Here is a 20,280-nt window from a genome sequence, read left to right as displayed (position 1 = left end):
ATGATTTTTTTTTTATACCTTTCACACTTGGAACTGGGAATTGTGCGCCAAGGAAAAATAATTGGTATATTTTGATGGGTAAAAGACAGAGTGCAACTTACCGGTTGTTGTTGCTGCTCAACTGTTTCATGATTTGGCAGTAGATCTCATCTCTGAGGATCTCGTTTTCCATGGCGGGTTCAAAGATCTGGTCAGTGAGTTCCAGGGGACTCTGCATCTGCTTGGTAGGGTAGTCGCCCATATACTTTAAGACGGGTGCGCACAGAGTCAAGGTGGAAACGAACACATTTGGATTCGGTGAAGGCCATTTTGTACGTGGCGTAAGAGCAAACTCAGGATATCAGTGAAGGCCAAACAGGCTTTTTGGCTCAGCTCCTTATTGCCCACGAGCTTTTTGAGAAGCGGCTGTCTGATGGGCTCGCGGGAGTTCAACCACAGCCGCTCGGGGGCGGAGTTTCGGGCGATGACCTGCCGGTTTACATCCCTCGTGGGCTGCCTGTGGACATATAGGATTGCTGCCCTTCTTAATGATTGCAATTACCTATAATCCTTATAAAGCGTGATTTATGGTTGTGAGTGTGTGTGTATGTTAAGATTCTCTCGCTATGTTTGTCCAAACCGTGCGACGTAGAGAGTTGAATTTTTTTATGGTGGCCTGAAACAGCTGTCGGGTCCTAATAGATAACCAGTAAGCACTAAATTCAAGATTTAGACAATGCTATGTTGACGTGTTCGCTATTGCATACCCTTCAACCTGGGCCAACTGCCCCCTTATTAATGATTGCAATTCCCCTTATTAAGTGATAACTTTTTTTTACAAAAAATGTACCGTATTTTCACGACTATAAGGCGCACATAAAAGTCTTAAATTTTCTCCAAAATAGACAGCGCGCCTTATAATCCAGTGCACTTTATATATGGACCAATACTAAAATTGTTATCACGATAAAATCAAATAAATCAGTCAATTGGGTGCACTATCCTCTACAGCGCTTACAACTACGGCAAGCAGCCCCCGACTCTACTATTTTCCCCGTAGAAAAATTACTGCGCAGTGACTGCTGGGATATGTAGTTCTTTTGTCAATACACCCAATGGATTGTGGCCTGTACACATTGACATCAACACAGCTTTACGAAGCGTGGAAGGCAGCGTTGGAATAGTTACGCTAGCTACTAGCTTGCGAATGGATTGTGGCCGCCTGGACGAACGTCTAAAACTCAGCGTTTTCGATGACTCATTTGGACAATTGTTCAATTCGGACACAGAAAATGAGGACTTTGATGGCTTTGTGGGTGATGATGACGTGAGTACATCGTAAAATGGCTAAATAAAGTACAACCGAACTCAGTTTTGCTTCCGTTGCCTTTTTAAAAACGTGTTTTTAGCGTGTGGGTGTAGCGTGTATGTTTAAGCTGGTGTATGTTTTGCCATGCCTGGCTGCGTCTATAAAAACGGTGCGTCCTTTGTGTGTGTCAAATACAGAAATAGCACTCGTTGCGGACACTGCGCCTAAAAATACGATGCGCCGTATAGTCGTGAAAATACGGTACTTAAAAAAAAAGTGGAATTACCTGAAATACTCGAGGGAAAACTCCTTCAAGGTAACCGGGGCAATTCGCTCAAATGTGCCGATGTCCTTTTGGTTAGCCAGAATGCTCTTTCTCTGGCTTGGAGACAGGTTGAGGAGACTCTGATGTAGAAATGAAAAATCATTTTTTTTAGGGACAGTGGAAATTTATTCAAAAGTTGACGTTAGATGCACTGTAAAAAAACAAACTGAACAAATTATTTCCATACCATGACTTCATTGGAAGGTTTGCTGAGTGTTGGCAGGATTAAAATGGCCTCCATTGGAACGGCCCCCGTTTTTCCCGTTCTGGGATTTTGTCCGTTAATCCAGCCACGCTGCTGCGAGAACTCATTTTCTTTGAGGATGACGATGAGCTCGCCTTTTTGAAAGCCTAGGAACGTTGGGTCGTCTGGTTTTTCCATCTCTTTCAGGGTCACGGCGTATTGCGAGCGCTCCGTCAATCCGCTGAGGAACATGGTGACCAACTCGGCCATGTTTTCCACGGTGGATCCGCTCAAGGTGAAGTCTCCTTTCAGGGTCACTAAGGACACCGTTGGGGCTTTAGCATCTCTGCAAGAAGGAATCGAAAGGTTAAAATGTTTTCTTTTAAAGTAGGAAGTTTGATTTATCTTGATTTTTACCGTTTGGAGTTAACGCCAGTGACTTCTGGGAAAGAGAGTTCCATGAGTCTCTTTTCTCGCTCATCCAGGAAGGTGATGCCGGTCCAGTTTATGGCCACGATGAACTTATTTTTTGGCAGCGGAGGACCTGCAAATTGACCAAAAGGCTCATTTTGTTCTATTTATTTTGTCTACACAGACTGCTTAAGAAAAAAAAACTGGAAAAAAGACTAAAACATTAGATGGTAGGTTAGCCCATATGCTAATAATCAATTTTGAAAGCAGACTACCCAAATTTGCTAGCTTACTTTTCCAACTTTTCTCTCCTAACAAAGTGAACATCTTAAAGACGATCATGTCAAAATAAATGTTCATAAAATGTTAAATTATGGAAGATATGTTTATTTATTCACCTATTAAAGTATAACATACTAAAACATTAGTATGCTAGGTTAGCCCATATGCTAATCAATTTTGAAAGCAGACGACACAAATTTGCTAGCTTACTTTTCCAACTTTTTTCTCCTTTTAACAAAGTGAACATCTTAAAGACGATCATGTCAATAAAACTGTTCATAAAATGTTAAATTATGGAAGATATGTATATTTATCCACCAATTAAAGTATAACATTCAAAAAACATTAGTATGTTAGGTTAGCCTATATGCTAATCAATTTTGAAAGCAGACTACTCAAATTTGCTAGCTTACTTTTCCAACTTTTCTCTCCTAACAAAGCGAAAATCTTGAAGACGATCATATCAATGTCCATTAAATGTTAAATTCTGGAAGATATGTCTATTTATCCACCAATTAAAGTATAACATTCAAAAAGCATTAGTATGTTAGGTTAGTCTATATGCTAATCAATTTTGAAAGCAGACTACACAAATTTGCTATCTTACTTTTACTACTTTTCTCTCCTAACAAAGCAAACTTCTTAAAGACGATCATGTCAATGTCATTGTTCATAAAATTAATAATTAAATTCTGGAAGATATGTTTATTTATTTAAACCTGGAAAATATGACTGCTAAAAACTCCTCCCTGGCACCAAACACCACTGGAATTGACTTTAATCTGTGTTTACCTTCCAAAAAAAACAACAAATTTTATCTCTTTAATGGGTTTTTGTTTTCTATTTTGTAGTTGTATTCATTGTTTTACCGTTTCCTTCGTCGGTGACATTTGTTATCTATCGGCGGCCATTTTAAGGCGACAACTGGTCACATGACACATCCTCGCTAATCTCTGAAATTCTCCTTCTCATAGATTTCGGATTAAAATCGAGTCCTACCTGACAATTTGACCACCTCGAAGAACCTGGAGAAGAAAATGGGCCACTTCTCCCGAGCGTAGTCCACTATCTCAGCTTTGACCGAATTAGCCGTTAGCTGCTGGCCACTCAGTTTGAAGTCCTGGCACCAAAGAAGCCCACCATCAGAAATGTCCGTCTCCCGGGCGATGCCACGCGACTTACCTCAGCGTGGGCCGTGCTAACCATCTGCACCCATTTGGTTTCGGACTTAGCCTCCAGCTGGGAGTTTCCGACGCAGGCCCGAACCGCCTCCCTGGCCGCCTCGGCGCTGTTCGCCAAGCCGTGCTGGATGTAGAGGTGTTTAGCGGTGAGTTTGACCAGAACGTCCTCCTGCATCGGGAAGGAGAGGCAAAAAGTCAAAAGGTTTGTCGACCGGGGCGGAGGCCTGGTCGCCGTCCGAGCTTACCTTCTCCGCCTGATACTCGCCGAATTTCAGGCCGTGGACGACCTGCCGATAGATTAGCTCGGTGCTAACGGCGTCCTCGGCGCAGTCGTGCCAGGGCGTGAAGATCTCCTTGCGGAAGAACAGGCGCCAGGGGGCGTGTTGCTCCTGTCCGCCTCGGCGCTTCACTTCCTGCTCGCACTGAGAGATGGCGTCCATGACGTGTTCGCGGCCGCCGCCTAGGGCCCAGACCTTGGAAACGAGAGTCCACGGGTTAATAAATGTGGCAGTGTAATAGAGGTTGGGGACTTGAGTCGCTTCATTTGATGCGAGTAAGACTTTATTTTGACATTTTAACCCGATCAGGGACAGTGTTACTATAGTGGACATTTGTGGGTGGGTTATCATGAGCTTAACTCATTCACTGCCAGTTCAGTTTACAGGAAATGTGTTGTGGTAGTTAGTAAATGAGGGAAATATATGTCGAATACATTTCAACTGGATACGCAAGACCACAAATTTGTAGTATTAGTACACGCAAGTAAATGTGTTTGTGGTACTGCTACACGCAAGTATACAAATTTGTAGTACTGGTACGTGCAAGAAAATGTATTTGTGGTACTGGTACATGCAAGTATACAAATTTTTAGTACTGGTACACGCAAGTAAACAAATTTGTAGTACTGGTACACGCAAGTAAACGTATTTGTGGTACTGGTACACGCAAGTATACAAATTTGTAGTACTAATATATGCAAGTATATAAATTTGTAGTCCTAATACACGCAAGTAAACATATTTGTGGTACTGGTACATGCAAGTATACAAATTTGTAGCAAGTATACAAATTTGTAGTAGTAGAACACGCAAGTAAACAAATTTGTAGTACTGGTACACGCAAGTAAACGTATTTGTGGTACTGGTACACGCAAGTAAATGTATTTGTAGTACTACACCCAAGTAAATGTGTTTTTCTAGCGCCTTTTTAATCATAATTTTGCTTCATTAGACTCTTCTGCATTCATACTCATTGATTCTGATTGATTAGCAACAGTGAAAAGAATTCAGACTTTTTTTACTTTCAAATTGGTGAAATGATTAATAAATGCACACATTTTCATGTATTTTTACTTTTAAATTCCGAGTATGGCTTTTCAAGGAATAATGTTTGAAAATATGAATTATTTATGGCTCTCTTTGTCAAAGAGGTTCCCGACCCCTGCCCTAACCGACGATATTTACCTTTTCATACAGAGCCACGTAGAGGGAAAAACCAAAGGTGTCTTTCAGCTTGACTTTGTTGGCCACGAGTTCACAGATCTCCTTGGACGTGGATGCCGAGTCCAAGGGAAGGTTGACGGCGCGACCGTCCATCAGCGTGACGGACACCACCATGGGCTTCTTCGTCTTGGTTGCCTGTCATATCAAAAAAATAATGGCTGTAAATCCTGAAACTGTAAATCCTAAATCCCATGAGGCTCAGCACCTGAAGCTCCAGCCAGGCTGGAGGTTCCCCTCGAACGCCGTTGGCGAGGGTGCGACGCAGCCTCTCCGAGCAGTAGGAAGCGTAGCCGCTCGGGGCCGAACGGATGAAACTCTGGATGTACTGTCACAGGAGGAGGACATAATTAGCAAATACAAAGAACATAAAGTACAAATCTGTTCCCGATCGTGATTTTTTTTGTTGTTTTTTTTTTTACTTTTAAGGAAACGAAGTTACAGTTTGTTTCGATCACTTGACAAGATTAGTCCAATTTTACAGAACATGTTTTGTTTTCCTCCTTTAAAAAAAACGAAAGCAGATGGGACGTGGACTTTTTGCACAGCAGCGCGCTCGTAACATAACATAAACAAATTGAAGTGAACTTGGATTACGATGCAGACACACTCAAAATCTTAGTTTAATCTAACCTTAGATTAAACGTCATTCTAATTTTGTTTTAAATTTTGATACCTTTCTTCTCCCGGGTTGGCTCTATTGGCCCCGCCTCCACCCTGACTTTCAGATGCAACCTATCCAGGGTTGTTTGCTTTGTATTCCCTTCAAAATATTCCCAAAATGATGCACACAAATGTCCTCACAAAAGGATAACGCATGACCACTTGCCAACCAGAAGTAGTATATACTCCTCTTGTATTAGCGATCGCTCCGCCATTCGCACTGACTAACGGGGGAAAAAAACACTGAAAAAAATGCAACGCTCCGCCCAGTGCTCGCAGGAAACGTTACATGAGGGAGTTGCGACGGGAAAGACAGTGGCCATGATGTTCTTAAAAGCAGTCTGTCGCGTCCGCTGTCTGGTCATATATCAAAATTTGTCTCGTATCTCAAGATATTTCGCCAAAATTTTACTCGTATCTCAAATTGCTCGTATGTCGAGGTACCACTGTAGAATCAAAATGGCTTCCTCACCCGTATGATCTGATCAGTCGGCGGGAAGACACCAAGACAGAGCGAGAGTAGAATCCATCCTCGAAAGTAGCTGTTGCGGTTGTTGTTTTGGTGGAGCTGCTTGCAGATCTGGCAATAGATTTCGTCCCTGAGGTCTCGCCGTACGATGCCGTAGCCCACGATGATGTGCAGCTTCTCCAGAGACGTCAGGGTCCTGTCCAGGGTGGGACCTTCGCCTATCATGACTTCGCCACCGTCCTCCTTGACAGTTTCCAAGGTGGGACTCTTGGACACATCTGTTTGGTCCTCTGACTAAAAGAGAACAAAGACATTTTCATGAAGTTTTTAGATCAAATGTTCTGACATCCCGGTGAAAATGCCATCGGTTTTCATACCTGGCAACTTATACCTTTTTTCCCGTATTTTATACGTTTTTTTTTATCATTAACAAGGGGAGCAATTGGCCGAGATTGACAGGTATGGGTTTTACCTCTTCCACAATGATTGAAGGTTTCCGCAAGCTAGATGCAGATCTGGGCATTGCGTTTTCCTGGGTGTTGGCATTTTTCTTAGACTTGGACAGAAAGTCGGTGAAGGTGGAGCCCTTCCTGGCGCGAGGGCTCCCTTCCGGGACGGTATAGACCCGGGCGTTTGGGGCTCCTTCTGCCGGCGCCGCCTTCTTGTTCCTGGATAGGAGGTCTGTGAAGATGGATCCTTTTCTGTTGGGAGTGGACTCCTCCTGGGCGGGAGAGGGCTGCGGAACTTTTTTGTTTCGGAGTACCCGCTAAAAAACAAAGAGGTATGGAAAGGTAAGGGTTCTAGAAAAGTCCTCTTGTGATGTATTTCAAGGGGTCTGGTACCTGATCCAGCCCGACCATGTGGCTGAGACGTCGGTCCTTTCGGTCGATGACATCCTGGCTGAGAAAGCGTTCTTGCGACGGGTTCTCCTGGACCTTGAACTGCTTCTTCGGTTCGGGAAGATCCCCCATGAACCTCAAGATGATCCACCAGACGGTCAACGAGGCCTGGGGACCACACAAAGACGATGGACTCAAAGACTTCCCGACCAGTCTGGAACGGGCCGTTAGACTTAAAGCCAAGTACCAAGACGTCTCCTTCATCCTCGTGGTAGAGCAACGGGCGTCTCAGCCTCTGTCGGATATGCGAAGGTGACGCGCCGCCCTGGAAGTACATGGACGCCAGCTTGGAGAAGGGATATTCATCCAACTCATCCTGGTCATCTTCTAGAAGGTCTTCGTCCTCCATAGAGACTGTGTCAATGTCGATCGAGTCCAGGAGCAGCTGCTTGTTCTCCAAAGTCTTGGAAGACATAACAGCAAGGGGTTGACGCCAAAGAACTTTTTGGGATGTTTTTTATAGGTCCTTACCTCAAAGCCTTCAGGCGCTTGACCCTCTTGCCCGCCAACCACGACGGGCAGGAAGCCAAAGATGTCATCCACCTGCTGGTCCATGATGGACTCGGTCTGGGATCGAGCCTCTGTCTCCTTCTTCTGCCTCAGCACTTCCTCCAGGTGCTGTTGGCGTTCCGAAGCCGCCCGACGTTCGGCTTCTTTCTCTTGGGCGGACAGAAACATCTACGCCAACATGTGAAGATATCCAGACGGTCTTGTCAGAAAGGTCTCTTATTACTCAAAATACTGACATTACATTTCTCATCAGTTTCTGGCGAGCCCTCCTGGCGAGCAAGCCTCTGGTGTGAGCCTGAAGCAGGATCACAGCGTCCCTCTTGCGCTTCCAGTTTTGGCGAGCCACGAAGCCCCGCGCCTGGGCCTGGAGCAAGATGGCCGCCTGACGCTTCTTCTTATACTGAACGTGTAGCTGGCGGGAGCGAATCTCCGCTTGCAGCCTGGCAAAGCCCTTCTGCACCTAAAATAGGAGAATTGGACAATTACTTGAGTTTGATTTATTTAATAAGGGACAGCATTTATTGTTATTATTCATGTTAATGAACATGCCCGGTGGATGAGTGGTTAGTGCGTCGGCCTCACGGTGGGAGACCTGGGTTCAAATCCAGGTCGGTCTACCTGTGTGGAATTTGTGTGTCCTCCCCGGGTTTCCTCCCACAATCCAAAGACATGCATGCTAAGCTATTTGGACACTCTAAACCACATGTGTCAAAGCTTTTTTCCTTAGTAAGCGATGTATCCATCACGGCAGAATGCCAAATTACGAGTCCGACAAAAAAAAAATCACTTATTTGGGTCTTTTGCCGGGAAAACGCACCTTATGGAGACGCACTACCCATTTCGTCATACACAGTTTCTGGGTATGATGACAATTAGGCATTTTGTCGAGTCAATGATGATGACAAAGCCTATGTCCGATTATTATTATTATTATAAAAAATGCTAAAAATAGAGTGACCAGTCAGCCCTAAAAATCGAATTGGAGGAATACGACCGGAATACGATATAGTTCCAGTCTGAACGCAACAATTGTTCTCACAAAGTGAGACAAGTAAATCTATCAGAGTTAAGTTTAACGGTAATATTAAGTGGCCTTGACTTACCACCCGGTACAGTTTTCTGCCTTTGTGTCCTCGCCAATGTTTCTGGATGACGAGCGCGGCAGCTCTTTTCTTAACGAACTGTTTCCTACAACAATGAAAAAAAATGAGAATGGGTATCCAATCATACTTTTCGATCTGGCACTACCTGTATTTGTATCCTCGTAGAACCTTCTGCATCAAAAGTGCCTTGGCGTTCAGTTCTTTCATTCGTTCCACTTCTAGCATGGTGTCATGGAAGTCCTGAAGAGCAAGTTTTTCATTTAAATTGATGTTTCTTGATCAAAAAGTCAACTTACCTTAAGGAAGAGCTTTGTCTTTCCTGTCTTCCAGTCGCCATGGCCACTCAGCAAGGATTCGCAGATACTTTCACAGCATTTCTCTTTGCTTTCCTGTAGAGCACAAGTGTCAAAGTGGCGGCCCGGGGGCCAAATATGGCCCGCTGCATCATTTTGTGTGGCCCGGGAAAGTAAATCATGAGTGCCGACTTTTTGTTTTAGGATCAAATTCAAATGAAGGGTATAGATGTATATTACATTTCCTGATTTTCCCCCTTTTAAAATTTTAATTGTAATTTTTTAATCCATTTTTTCTGTGTTTTTAGTTCAAAAATCATTTTGCAAAATCTAAAAATATATTTAAAAAAGCTCAAATAAACATTATTTTAGATCTATAAAAAACTGAATATTCAGGATTTTTAATCCAGTTCTTCTAATCCACAGGTGTCAAAGTGGCGGCCCAGGGGCCAAATCTGGCCCGGTGCATCATTTTGTGTGGCCCGGGAAAGTAAATCATGAGTGCCGACTTTCTGTTTTAGGATTAAATTCAAATGAAGAGTATCGATGTATATTAAATTTCCAGATTTCCCCCCTTTTAAAATTTTTTTTTGTCATTTTTAATTCTATTTTTCTGTGTTTTTGGTTCAAAAATCATTTGGTAAAATCTAAAAATATATATAAAAAAGCTAAAATAAACATTGTTTTAGATCTATACAAAACTGAATATTCAGGGCTTTTAATCCAATTCTTTTAATCCATTTATAAAAAAAAAATCTAAATATTATATCTAAAATGGTGCGGCCCACGTGAAATCAAGTTGACGTTAAAGCGGCCCGCGAACCAACCCAAGTCTGACACCCCTGCTGTAGACAGACAAAGTTACATTTTGTGGATTTGAGCATCCAAAACAGCATGCCGCTGTTTTGTACCTTCTGTGGGTCGCAGATGTAGGTCTTGAGAAGAACCCTGTAGCGGTCCAGAAACTCATCAAACGTGTAGCGGACTGGGTAGCCGGCTTTGCGGATCCTGATGGTCTCCATCATGCCCGAGTAGCGCAGTTGACGCAAGCACAGCTCTCGGTCAAACAGCTGGAGACGAAATAAAATGTTTTTTGGGGCTATTGACGGGTGGCCTCGAGCTCACCATCGGTTTCTTGTAGTCGTTGGGTTTGATGCAGCGGATGAAATAAGGTTGACACCCCGTTAGGGTTTTCATCAGGGACTCCAGGGATTGACGGAATTGGCCGGTCAGTGTGGGAATTCTCTTCTTGCCGTCGTTGGATTGCTAAGATGTAAACACGGGATATTTTGATGAACGCTTACAGATTTTGATTAAGGTTATGGTTTGGGATTTTTTGACCAGTTGCGGCTATTGGGTTTCAGAATGATAGCTTACCCGTAGTGTGTTTTTGGGAGTGTTGATGACCATCTTGGGGTTGTCTGCGGTCTTGGCGCCTGTGTTGTTGGGGGATAACTGATTGTGAAAGACCAGTTTCAGCAGCTTGTTACTGGAGGTCTCAACCAGTTGGAGAAGGTCTGGACTCAGGGCGTCTCGGTTTTTTTCCAGGAAACCTTCGGGAGAAAACAAACAAGTATTGGCAATTGTTGTTTTCTTGATGAACGGCCATTTTACGAGCTCTTCTCAGCAGGAACTAAGCCAGCACGGACGGTGAAGTTTGAGACCCCATAAAACCACAACCTTGGTGACTGCAATGAAATCTAGATTTTTGCGTTGGTTACCTTTGGAGTCGTAGTGGACGACGCCTGCGAAATGACTGATTCCAAACTGACTCTCATAGTTGTTCTTAGGGGAAATGTAAATAGTCCCCTTTCCGTGGACTTGATTCATTTTTTGAAGCAAGGTGGTATCCGTACCCTGAAGGATAGACAAGCATCAGAAAGACTTTAGACCTCAGGAAACAGGACTCGGGCCTGAAAAAAATGAGCCGTTTTGGACCTTGGGGAAGTGGCTTTCCTCGTCGATGAGGGCCAGCAGGTTGAGGGACTTGTTGGCGAGCACGTCCAAGGTTTCCTGGTTGTCTTTGTAGTGGATTTGCTCCCAAACGATGCTTTCCCGGGCGTATTCTTCCTGTTCCAGTTTGAAGACGTGCTTGACGAAAAATTGCTGCAGCTGCTCGTTGGCATAGTTGATGCAGAGTTGCTCAAAGCTGGGAAAATCCAGGAAAAAAACAAGTACAAACACAACTGTACTGTAAGTAAATGTAGTTATTTACGTAGAACCCAGAGTTGCGAATAGCACTTTGATTTCGGTACTCGTATAGTTTTTTCCAGGCTATTAGGTGCTTCAATGAAAGGGATATCATAAATGTGTTTCATATAAGGCGCACCGGTTTATAAGACGCAGTAGAAGGGGATTGTGTTATACATTAGTGAGATGGACCTGTGCTAGTAGTAGTAGGAGAGGTAGTGTTATACATCCACTATATAAAGCTGTAGTAGTTGTAGTTGTAGTAGGAGGTAATGTTATACATCCATTATATAAAGCTGTAGTAGTAGTAGTAGGATGTAGTGTTATACATCTACTATATAAAGCTGTAGTAGTAGGAGATAGTGTTATACATCCACTATATAAAGCTGTAGTAGTTGTAGTAGTAGTAGGAGGAGGAGGAGGTAGTGTTATACATCCACTATATAAAGCTGTAGTAGTAGTAGGAGGAGGTAGTTTTATACATCCACCATATAAAGCTGTAGTAGTTGTAGTAGTAGTAGGAGGAGGTAGTGTTATACATCCATTATATAAAGCTGTAGTAGTGTAGTAGGATGTAGTGTTATTCATCCACTATATAAAGCTGTAGTAGTGGTAGTAGTAGTGTTATACATCCACTATATAAAGCTGTAGTAGTAGTAGTTGTAGTAGTAGTAGTAGTAGGTAGTCTTATACATCAACTATATAAAGCTGTAGTAGTAGTAGTTGTAGGAGGAGGAGGAGGTAGTCTTATACATCAACTATATAAAGCTGTAGTAGTAGTAGATGTTGTAGAGCGTTATGTTATGGATCCACTAGAGGGAGCTGAAATAGTAATAATAATAGTTGTAGTAGTATGTACTAGTCATAGTAGTACTAGCAGTAGTAGTAGTAGTAGTAGTAGTAGTAGTAGTAGTAGTAGTAGTAGTTGGTTGTGTGAAACATCTACTAGATAGAGGTGTCGTAGTGGGTTATGTTATGGGAACACGGACTCTGAAGGAGGAGAACACTGACCTGTTTGTGTGGAAGTTCTCAAAGCCAAAGATGTCGAGGAGGCCGATGGACCGCCTGACCTCGTCGGATTCCCCGGGCGGCTTGTGAATGGCCGCATTGATTTTGTCCACCACCCAAATGAAAAGACGGCCATAAATAGCCTGGCAGAGCATAGAGAAATCATTTCTGTCATAAAGCCACTCCGTCGAAGCACAAAAGAACCACACATACGCACGCCTATATTCTCACGGATGATCATTTTCATCAACAGAACAAAATGCCCGCTTGACTCTTCTTTTTTTATGGTTTTCTGCAATTTTTTTGTCAAACTACTTTTGGAATAAGAGTTCTACCTCGTACTGGCAGACCCAACCCGACTTTTTGCACGGCAACGCGCTCGTAACATAACATAAACAAATTGAAATGAACTTGGATTACGATGCAGACACACTCAAAAATAAGATTAATCTAACCTTACACTAAACTTGATTCTAATTTAGTTAGACATTTTGATACCTTTCTTCTCCCGGGTTGGCTCTATTGGCCCTGCCTCCACCCTGACTTTCAGATGCAACCTATCGAGGGTTGTTTGCTTTTGTCTTCCCTTCAAAATATTCCCAAAATGATGCACACAAATGTCCTCACAATAGGATAACGCATGACCACTAGCCAACCAGAAGCAGTATATACTCCTCTCGTATTAGCGATAGCTCCGCCATTCTGCACTGACTAACAGGGAAAAAAACACTGAAAAAAATGCAAAGCTCCGCATCTCAAGAAAAATATTTCCTCAAAATTTTACTCGTATCTCAAATTGCTCGTATGTCCTGATACTCGTATGTCGAGGTACCACTGTATGATAAAAATTAGTCACTTTACCGATATATATATATATATATATATATATATATATATATATATATATATATATATATATATATTTTACCTTGACAAAGGCGTCCCTGCCATCCAGGGCTTGTCCCGAGGTCAAAACCTTGCTCAAGCTCTCCCTGATAGTCATGAAGGACCGCTGAGTGAGGCTCTTCTCCAGAACTTTCGGGTCGACCTGAGGGACAAAAAAAGGGATACGTGAAGTCTGGAACATTCCAAATGAATCCTACATTAACATAATTCCTACACAAATAGGTCAACGAACCTGTAATAATTGACAGGCCATGTCAAAATGGATGGACGTCAGGAGTTCACAGGCTTCCAGGTTGTTTAGGATGGTTCCTGAAATGATAAATCAAGACCTGGTTTTTGTGGCACGAGGACCAAATCACAATGAAAATATCAAAGAGACTTTAAGAGGTTGCTATTAAGTCAAGTTCCAAGAATTGGAGGATCCAAGACCAAGTCAAAGAAGCAGGATTCTGAAACCAGGAAATTGAAGAATCAAGACCAAACATTTGAAGACTTAAGACTGAGATTGTTAGCTGAGACCAGTCAAATCTCAAAGACTTTGTGGAACCAAAGAAGCAGGACTTTAGAAACTGAAGCCAAGAAATTGAAGAATCAAGACCAAACGTTTGAAGAGTGAAGACTGAGATTGTTAGCTCAAAGACTTTGTGGGACCAAGAGCAATCGAAGAACCGAGACTAGGAGAAACCGAAACCTAAGATTTGAAGAGTCAAGATCTGAGCAAAGCAGTCAAATCTGAAGACTTTGAGGATCCAAAACCAAGTCTTGGAGGAACTGAGACCAAAAATTTGGAGAATCCAGACCAAAGTTCAAATGTTTTGTCGTGGATCATTAGCGGTTAGCCGTCAAATCCGAAGACTTTGAGGATCCAAAACCAAGTCTTTGAGGAACTGAAAGCAAAAATTTGGAGAGTCCAGACCAAAGAAGACTCTTCAAATGTTTTGTCGTGGACCATTAGCGGCTAGCAGTCGAATCCAAAGACTTTGAGGAGTTAACGCTAAAAATTTGAGCTAAGCCGTCAAATCCAAAGACTTTGAGGATCCAAAACCAAGTCTTTGAGGAACTGAGACCAAAAATTTGGAGAGTCCAGACCAAAGAAGACTGTTCAAATGTTTTGTCGTGGATCATTAGCGGTTAGCAGTTGAATCCTAAGACTTTGAGGAGTTAACGCTAAGAATTTGAAGCGGCAGAATCTAAATCAAGGTTCTCGTTCACCTTCAAAGTTGACGTTCCCGATGTGCAAGATGGCCGCCAGAAGTTTGCAGATTTCCCAAGTGTCGTTCTCGCCGAACATTAGGATCTTGAGTGCCGAGCGGAAGTGAGCGTATTCCTTAACGTCGTCACGACTTTCGCAGCTGGTGCATTTCCCCTAGTCATATGAAAAAATTAATTTATGGAGAGTAGTGAGTTATAATAATTGAATCAGACCCTTATCTTGGATTAAAGTCAAAATGTATTATTTATGTAAGGGAAATATTAATCTGTGTGTGTGTTTTTTACACAAATATCTGGATTACAGTTCAGTAAAAAAACATATTGACCGATCAATATGTTGGACAATTTTTTTTGTGAAGATTAGCTACTAGCCAATATAATAACTTATTTATTGATTATTTATGTTAGTTTGTTTTGTTGTTATTTGTGCACTTCCCTACCTATTTATGTTGTTGATGACTTACTGATTATGTATTAGTTATTATTTATTGATTGTTTAAGTATTAGTTATTATTTAGCAATTATTTATTTAGTAGTTATTTATCGATTATTTAAGTATTAGTTATTGTTTATCGATTATGTATTTATTAGTAATTATTTATTGGTTATTTATTTATTATTTAATATTTATTTATTTATTTTATTAGTTAATATTTAAGTATTATTTGTTTATTAGTTTATATGTATTTATTATTATTTTTTATTAGTTCATATTTATTTATCTGTTTATTGTTGTTATTGTGCACTTGGTGGTGAGACTTTAAATATCACCATGCTTATATAATGACAATAAAAGCATTCAATTCAATAATAAGATAACTGTTCTGGTCATTTTTTTAAGTGATCTTTGTGAATGGTGATTTTGCGCACTTGTTACAGACATTTAAATTTATCTTCTAATATTATTATTCTAATTTTATAGAATGAGTGTAGTATATTACAGTCAGTGTGTTTTAAAGAAAAGTAGATCGGCACCAAAAATCTGATTGAAAAATTAGCTATGGGCATTAGCAATGAGTTGGATTTATTTATTTTTATTTATTTATTTGTTTTTAAATGGGAATGGACCTTTAAAAATTGTATATGGGCCAAGCGCGAGTTGGGTACCATAGTCAGGTAGTGGTATTCGGCTGCGTTCCCCAACGAAAGAATCTTCTTCTGCTCGGCCGGCATTCCCATCAGCATGTAGTAAAAAATGTGGTAGTTCCGCTCCTCGGGTGCCTGGAAAGAAAACGGCCATCACTTGGATTAAAAAAAAAATTCTCTACGAAGAAGTGGCACAAACCAACCTGCCGGCAAACCCTGGACTTTTCCAACAGGTACTGCTCGATGCGAGCCCCCTCGATGGCGCCCCCTTTGGTGAAGTTGATGTCAATGTACTTGCCGAAACGGCTGGAGTTGTCGTTGCGGATGGTTTTGGCGTTGCCGAAGGCTGAAAGATTTTCAAGCAGGGGGGAGGAGTCAGTTTTTATTTAATTTGATTTGAATTTTTTTTTTTTGCTAGTGTTGCACCAATATCAATACGCCACTAAAATGACATCATTGTATAAGGAGTGCTAAGAAATAATAAAAAAATATAAATTAAAAATGGTATCAGCGCAACACTAGTTTACCTTCCAAAATAGGATTAGCTTCCAGGATCTGCTGCTCAATCCAGGAATGCTGCCCACTAATGGCCGCTAGGAACTGCAACATGAGTTTGGTGCTCTCCGTTTTGCCCGCTCCCGATTCGCCGCTAGAGCGGAAACTCAGTGAGTAGTTTAAAGAAATACAGTGGTACCTCTACCTACGACATGCTCAAGGTAAGATGAAAATTTTGATCGAATAATTCGCCCTAGATACGATCAAAATTTTGAGATGCGACCAAGCCAGGTGGCCATGACATGAGAGGCTGCTTATCATTGTAGCGCACTGTCTTTTTTGCCGCATCTCTTTCGCGTATAACAGATATCTACGAGCACTGAACGATTTATTCGGCCGAGTTTCGACCAGGAAACGCACAACGCGCATGCGCGGGCAAAAAGAGGGCTTTCTGGGTAATGAAGTATACTCGTGCACACAACACCGATAGCCAATGGCACCCTTTCTCAGAATAAAACTTCATTAGCCACAGTCAATACGTGGCTAGGCTGTTTTTCCTTCCTTAGCCTGTTAGATCCCGCGATCGCTCATTCAAGAATACTTCTCGTTGGCAAGTGGTCGTGCGTTATCCTATTGTGAGGACATTTGTGCGCATCATTTTGGGAATATTTTGAAGGGAATACAACAGCAAACAGCCCATGGATCGCGAACGTGAGGGTGGAGGCGTGGCAAACAGCTAACCCGGCCAGAACGAAGGTCAAAAAATTAAAACAAAATTAGAATTCAATTTTGTGTAAAGTTACATTAAACATATGTTTGAGTGTGTCTGTATATATTAATTCAAGTTAATTTGAATTAGTTTGTTCGGTTACGAGTGTGTTGCCGTGGATAAAGTCCCCCCGAAATAACCCCCTCGCGCCGCCTGCTTCTATGTCCGTCTGTGTATCCTCCGCGAAATGCGTCTAATTTTAGTTCTATTAAACACATTTTATTACTATTAAACCACTAGTTATGTGTTACTTTGTTAATAGATGGCGAAATGGAAGAAATATAAAAAAAATTCCAATCCAATATCCTGTTTTTGGTGTTTTTTCTTAGGGTTGGAACAAATTAATCTGTTTTTAGTTCATTTCAATGGGAAACGTTCGCTCGAGTTACGAAAAGCTCACCATACAAACTCAGTCCCGGAACGGATTAAGATCGTATGTCGAGGTACCACTGTAATAATAATAAATAACGCACGGGGCGATCGCCAAACCTGATGACGCAGCACTGGTTCCTGTGATTACGCCGCATTTTGAAGAAGCAGCTGTCCGCGATGGCAAAGACGTGCGGCGGAAGCTCGCCCAGCCGCCGGTCCGTGTACTGGCGCACGTGGTCGGCCGTGTAGAGCGGCAACAGCTGGTAGGGGTTCACCGCGACCAGGATGGAGCCCGTGTACGTCTGGAAAAACACAAGGTTTGTTGTTTAGGGTAAGGGGTGTCAGACTCCCGTAGTTTCTCGCATATTGAGCGCGTCCACGTGTAAGCCGCACCCTTAAAATGGCTGTAAAATGGTTGAATTTTACAATTTCCCTCGTATAAGCCGCCCCCTGATTCACAATTTTCACCTCCATATTCGTGGTTTTAATAGGGAGTATAAATGTGTTCTTTTGAAAGGAAAATCTTCATAAAAATCTTCGCATGTGGTTTTTCTGAGATACTGTATAAATTGAACATTCCCAAAGGGTGTTGCCTGCATGTAAACAAATTCAAAAAGGAAGTCATGTGAGCAGTACAACCAGGAAGTGTGTCCGTAGTGGTCTAGTTTGTCATCTCTAGGTAAGACGGCGGGACCCTGAGCGAACAATGGCAGGCACGAGGGAGTTTTCCACGTTTTATGCAAGATACGCTTATTTTTTTCTTGAATTTCATTCATCGACGTCAAAATTAATTTTGTTAACCGTTTTATCTGTTTATCTTTTCTCTACAGTGGTACCTCGACATACGATCTTAATCCGTTCCGGGACTGAGATCGTATGTTGAGCTTTTCGTAACTCGAGCGAACGTTTCCCATTGAAATGAACTGAAAACAAATTAATTGGTTCCAACCCTCTGAAAAAACACCCAAAACAGGATATTGGATTGGAAAAAAAGGTTTATTTCTTCTAATTCGCCATCTATTAACAAAGTAATAAATAACGAGTGGTTTAATAGTAATAAGATGTGTTTAATAGAACTTAAGTTGGGCGGTGTTGTGTGCACGAGTATACTTCATTACCCAGAAAGGGTACTCGGCCGTTTGGTCGCCGGACGTTTGGTTGCCCGGAAGGTTATTGATAATTACCATTTAAAATTGTTGCTCAAATTCCCTAAATACAAACTGCGAATTATTATTTAGTCATACTTAATGCCCTATTAATTATTAGGCTAAAGAAATGCTCCACATTTCCCGTACTTGTATTGTGTTTTGTTGGAGAACTTGTTAAGACCCTGACTGACGTAGATTCTTAAAGGGACAACGCATGTATATACAAACTCTTCTACACTCACACGTCCGCTCAGTGAAACTGCTCAGGGCCATTGTTGGCTTTTATTGATGCGTAGACCGTGTTGTTTTATCTTGTTTGGTCGCCGGACTTTTGGTCGCCAGACTTTTGGTCGCCGGACGTTTGGTTGCCCGTTGTCGCGGTCCGGGCGACCAATCGACTGCACACGAAAAGACCGGCGACCAATCGACCGCACACGAAAAGACCGGCGACAAAACGACTGAGTACCCATGTCATGGCCACCTGGCTTGGTCGCGTCTCGGGCGAATTATTTGATCAAAATTTTCGTCGTACCACGAGCTGATCGTAGGTCGAGGTACCACTGTATTTTGAAATAAATGACCGGATTGCCTGCATTGTCTCACGTTATGGCGTTTCGTCTTTTGCAGTTTCGTGCATGTCAAGTCTAATTTGTGCGCATATAAGCCGCACCATTCATTCAGTCATTTTTTTGTTACAAATACGGCTTATATGCGAGAAAATACGGTAATTCTGTACTACTCTTTTTGGCACCAGCGCTAGTCAGGTTGATATTTACAGCATTTGCAACTACACGTGACAAAGCGATTGGCAATCTCGAGTCGGTTTCCTTTTTGTCGTCACGGAAACGAGCTATAAATGTCAAGAGCGGGGAGCAAAGTCCAGGGCGGAGGAGGAAGACGATTACGAGCCCTCGTAAAAAAAAAAATGGATAGGGCGGGGCGGACTTACGTAGATGAGGCCGTCTTTGTGTCGGACCAGGAGGTTCCTGAGGAGCCCGGCCTCGTTCAGGTCCCCCAGCCGGATCATGTCGTCCACACCGTGAACCGAAGTGGGGTGCATGGGACGGAGGCCGCCCTCGATGTGACGGGTGATCTTGTGCTCCTGGGAGACCATTTTGGTTAAGTCGCTAGACAGGGTTTCCCGTACTAAAAATGTCTTTTTTTTAAATACCTTTCCTTCATCATCAATCAGCTGAAGCTGACCCGTATCGGTGAGCTGGACTTCGGCTCCGATGGGGACCCCGGCCCCGTTGTCGACCCACACAAAATCCCCCTAGTGGATGAAACAAAGAGTTTTTGCTAGGACGATGGTTATGTCGATTTTTTAAAAAGGTGCTATGAAATGGCGATTAAGTCAGAAAATTAAAAAATGACTGTCTTGATGTCATTTGACAAATTTGGTACACAAATCTGCCTTTTTTTTTTTTTTTAAATACAATTTTATAGTCACTCCAATCAGCAATTCTGGTTGTGACATCACAACCAGAATTGATGACCATTTGTCATTTTCTGGGGCGACAAGAAACTAGTAATGTTAAAAGGATAACGTGCTAATGCTAGTTCTGTTTGGGGACTTTTTGTGGCTTGGGCCAAAGTAGCTGTTAAGGAATTATTAATTTTTAAAAGCAGAAAAGGTTTCACAAAAAATATTGCTTTTTATTTTTAAGGATTTGTGTCCAAAATCTGGTCTGCTATCATTTTTAAAGACACTTTCTTTAGCATTTCATAGTACCTTTGAGGGAAAACATACTTTATGCCTTTATTGTCATTATAAATTGAGATTTAAAGCTTCACCATAAAGTGGACACATTAATAAGTAATCATAAAATGATCCATATACAAAAGTATAAAAAAATGGGACTTTTGAAATAAGAACAACCAAACAAAGGAGAATGGAAGGCACTGTGAATACTTTTTCAGAGTAAATCTAAGCACTAGTCAAAAGCTAATAAATGGTTTATTTACCTTAGAGAGATGCATTAGTGGA

General features: G+C 42.0%; 1 protein-coding gene across 1 annotated transcript in view; it reads right to left on the bottom strand.

Moving 5' to 3' along the window:
• myo7ba (myosin VIIBa) overlaps positions 1-20,280 on the bottom strand; it is a 25,306-nt gene extending 5,026 nt beyond the window's left edge. The window contains exons 1-35 of the mRNA XM_077607325.1: positions 20,259-20,280; positions 19,465-19,566; positions 19,243-19,395; positions 17,263-17,447; positions 16,037-16,158; positions 15,713-15,855; positions 15,531-15,644; positions 14,424-14,577; positions 13,444-13,520; positions 13,234-13,353; positions 12,309-12,448; positions 11,046-11,256; positions 10,829-10,964; positions 10,485-10,660; positions 10,233-10,373; positions 10,019-10,177; positions 9,111-9,203; positions 8,960-9,054; positions 8,815-8,899; positions 7,953-8,171; positions 7,673-7,879; positions 7,389-7,604; positions 7,145-7,309; positions 6,775-7,068; positions 6,306-6,596; positions 5,379-5,498; positions 5,135-5,308; positions 3,917-4,144; positions 3,673-3,840; positions 3,490-3,610; positions 2,215-2,341; positions 1,801-2,143; positions 1,575-1,693; positions 342-496; positions 102-255 (exon numbers count right to left, since the gene is read on the bottom strand). Of these exons, the coding sequence (XP_077463451.1) occupies positions 102-255; positions 342-496; positions 1,575-1,693; positions 1,801-2,143; positions 2,215-2,341; positions 3,490-3,610; positions 3,673-3,840; positions 3,917-4,144; positions 5,135-5,308; positions 5,379-5,498; positions 6,306-6,596; positions 6,775-7,068; positions 7,145-7,309; positions 7,389-7,604; positions 7,673-7,879; positions 7,953-8,171; positions 8,815-8,899; positions 8,960-9,054; positions 9,111-9,203; positions 10,019-10,177; positions 10,233-10,373; positions 10,485-10,660; positions 10,829-10,964; positions 11,046-11,256; positions 12,309-12,448; positions 13,234-13,353; positions 13,444-13,520; positions 14,424-14,577; positions 15,531-15,644; positions 15,713-15,855; positions 16,037-16,158; positions 17,263-17,447; positions 19,243-19,395; positions 19,465-19,566; positions 20,259-20,273 (5,522 nt within the window). The 5' untranslated portion in view covers positions 20,274-20,280. The remainder of the gene's footprint in view (positions 1-101; positions 256-341; positions 497-1,574; positions 1,694-1,800; positions 2,144-2,214; positions 2,342-3,489; positions 3,611-3,672; positions 3,841-3,916; positions 4,145-5,134; positions 5,309-5,378; positions 5,499-6,305; positions 6,597-6,774; positions 7,069-7,144; positions 7,310-7,388; positions 7,605-7,672; positions 7,880-7,952; positions 8,172-8,814; positions 8,900-8,959; positions 9,055-9,110; positions 9,204-10,018; positions 10,178-10,232; positions 10,374-10,484; positions 10,661-10,828; positions 10,965-11,045; positions 11,257-12,308; positions 12,449-13,233; positions 13,354-13,443; positions 13,521-14,423; positions 14,578-15,530; positions 15,645-15,712; positions 15,856-16,036; positions 16,159-17,262; positions 17,448-19,242; positions 19,396-19,464; positions 19,567-20,258) is intronic.

This window comes from Stigmatopora argus, chromosome 8, assembly GCF_051989625.1.
Source record: "Stigmatopora argus isolate UIUO_Sarg chromosome 8, RoL_Sarg_1.0, whole genome shotgun sequence".
Lineage (NCBI taxonomy): Eukaryota > Metazoa > Chordata > Actinopteri > Syngnathiformes > Syngnathidae > Stigmatopora > Stigmatopora argus.
The sequence above is the reverse complement of the archived record's forward strand: the minus strand, read 5'-3'. Positions and strand labels throughout refer to the sequence as shown.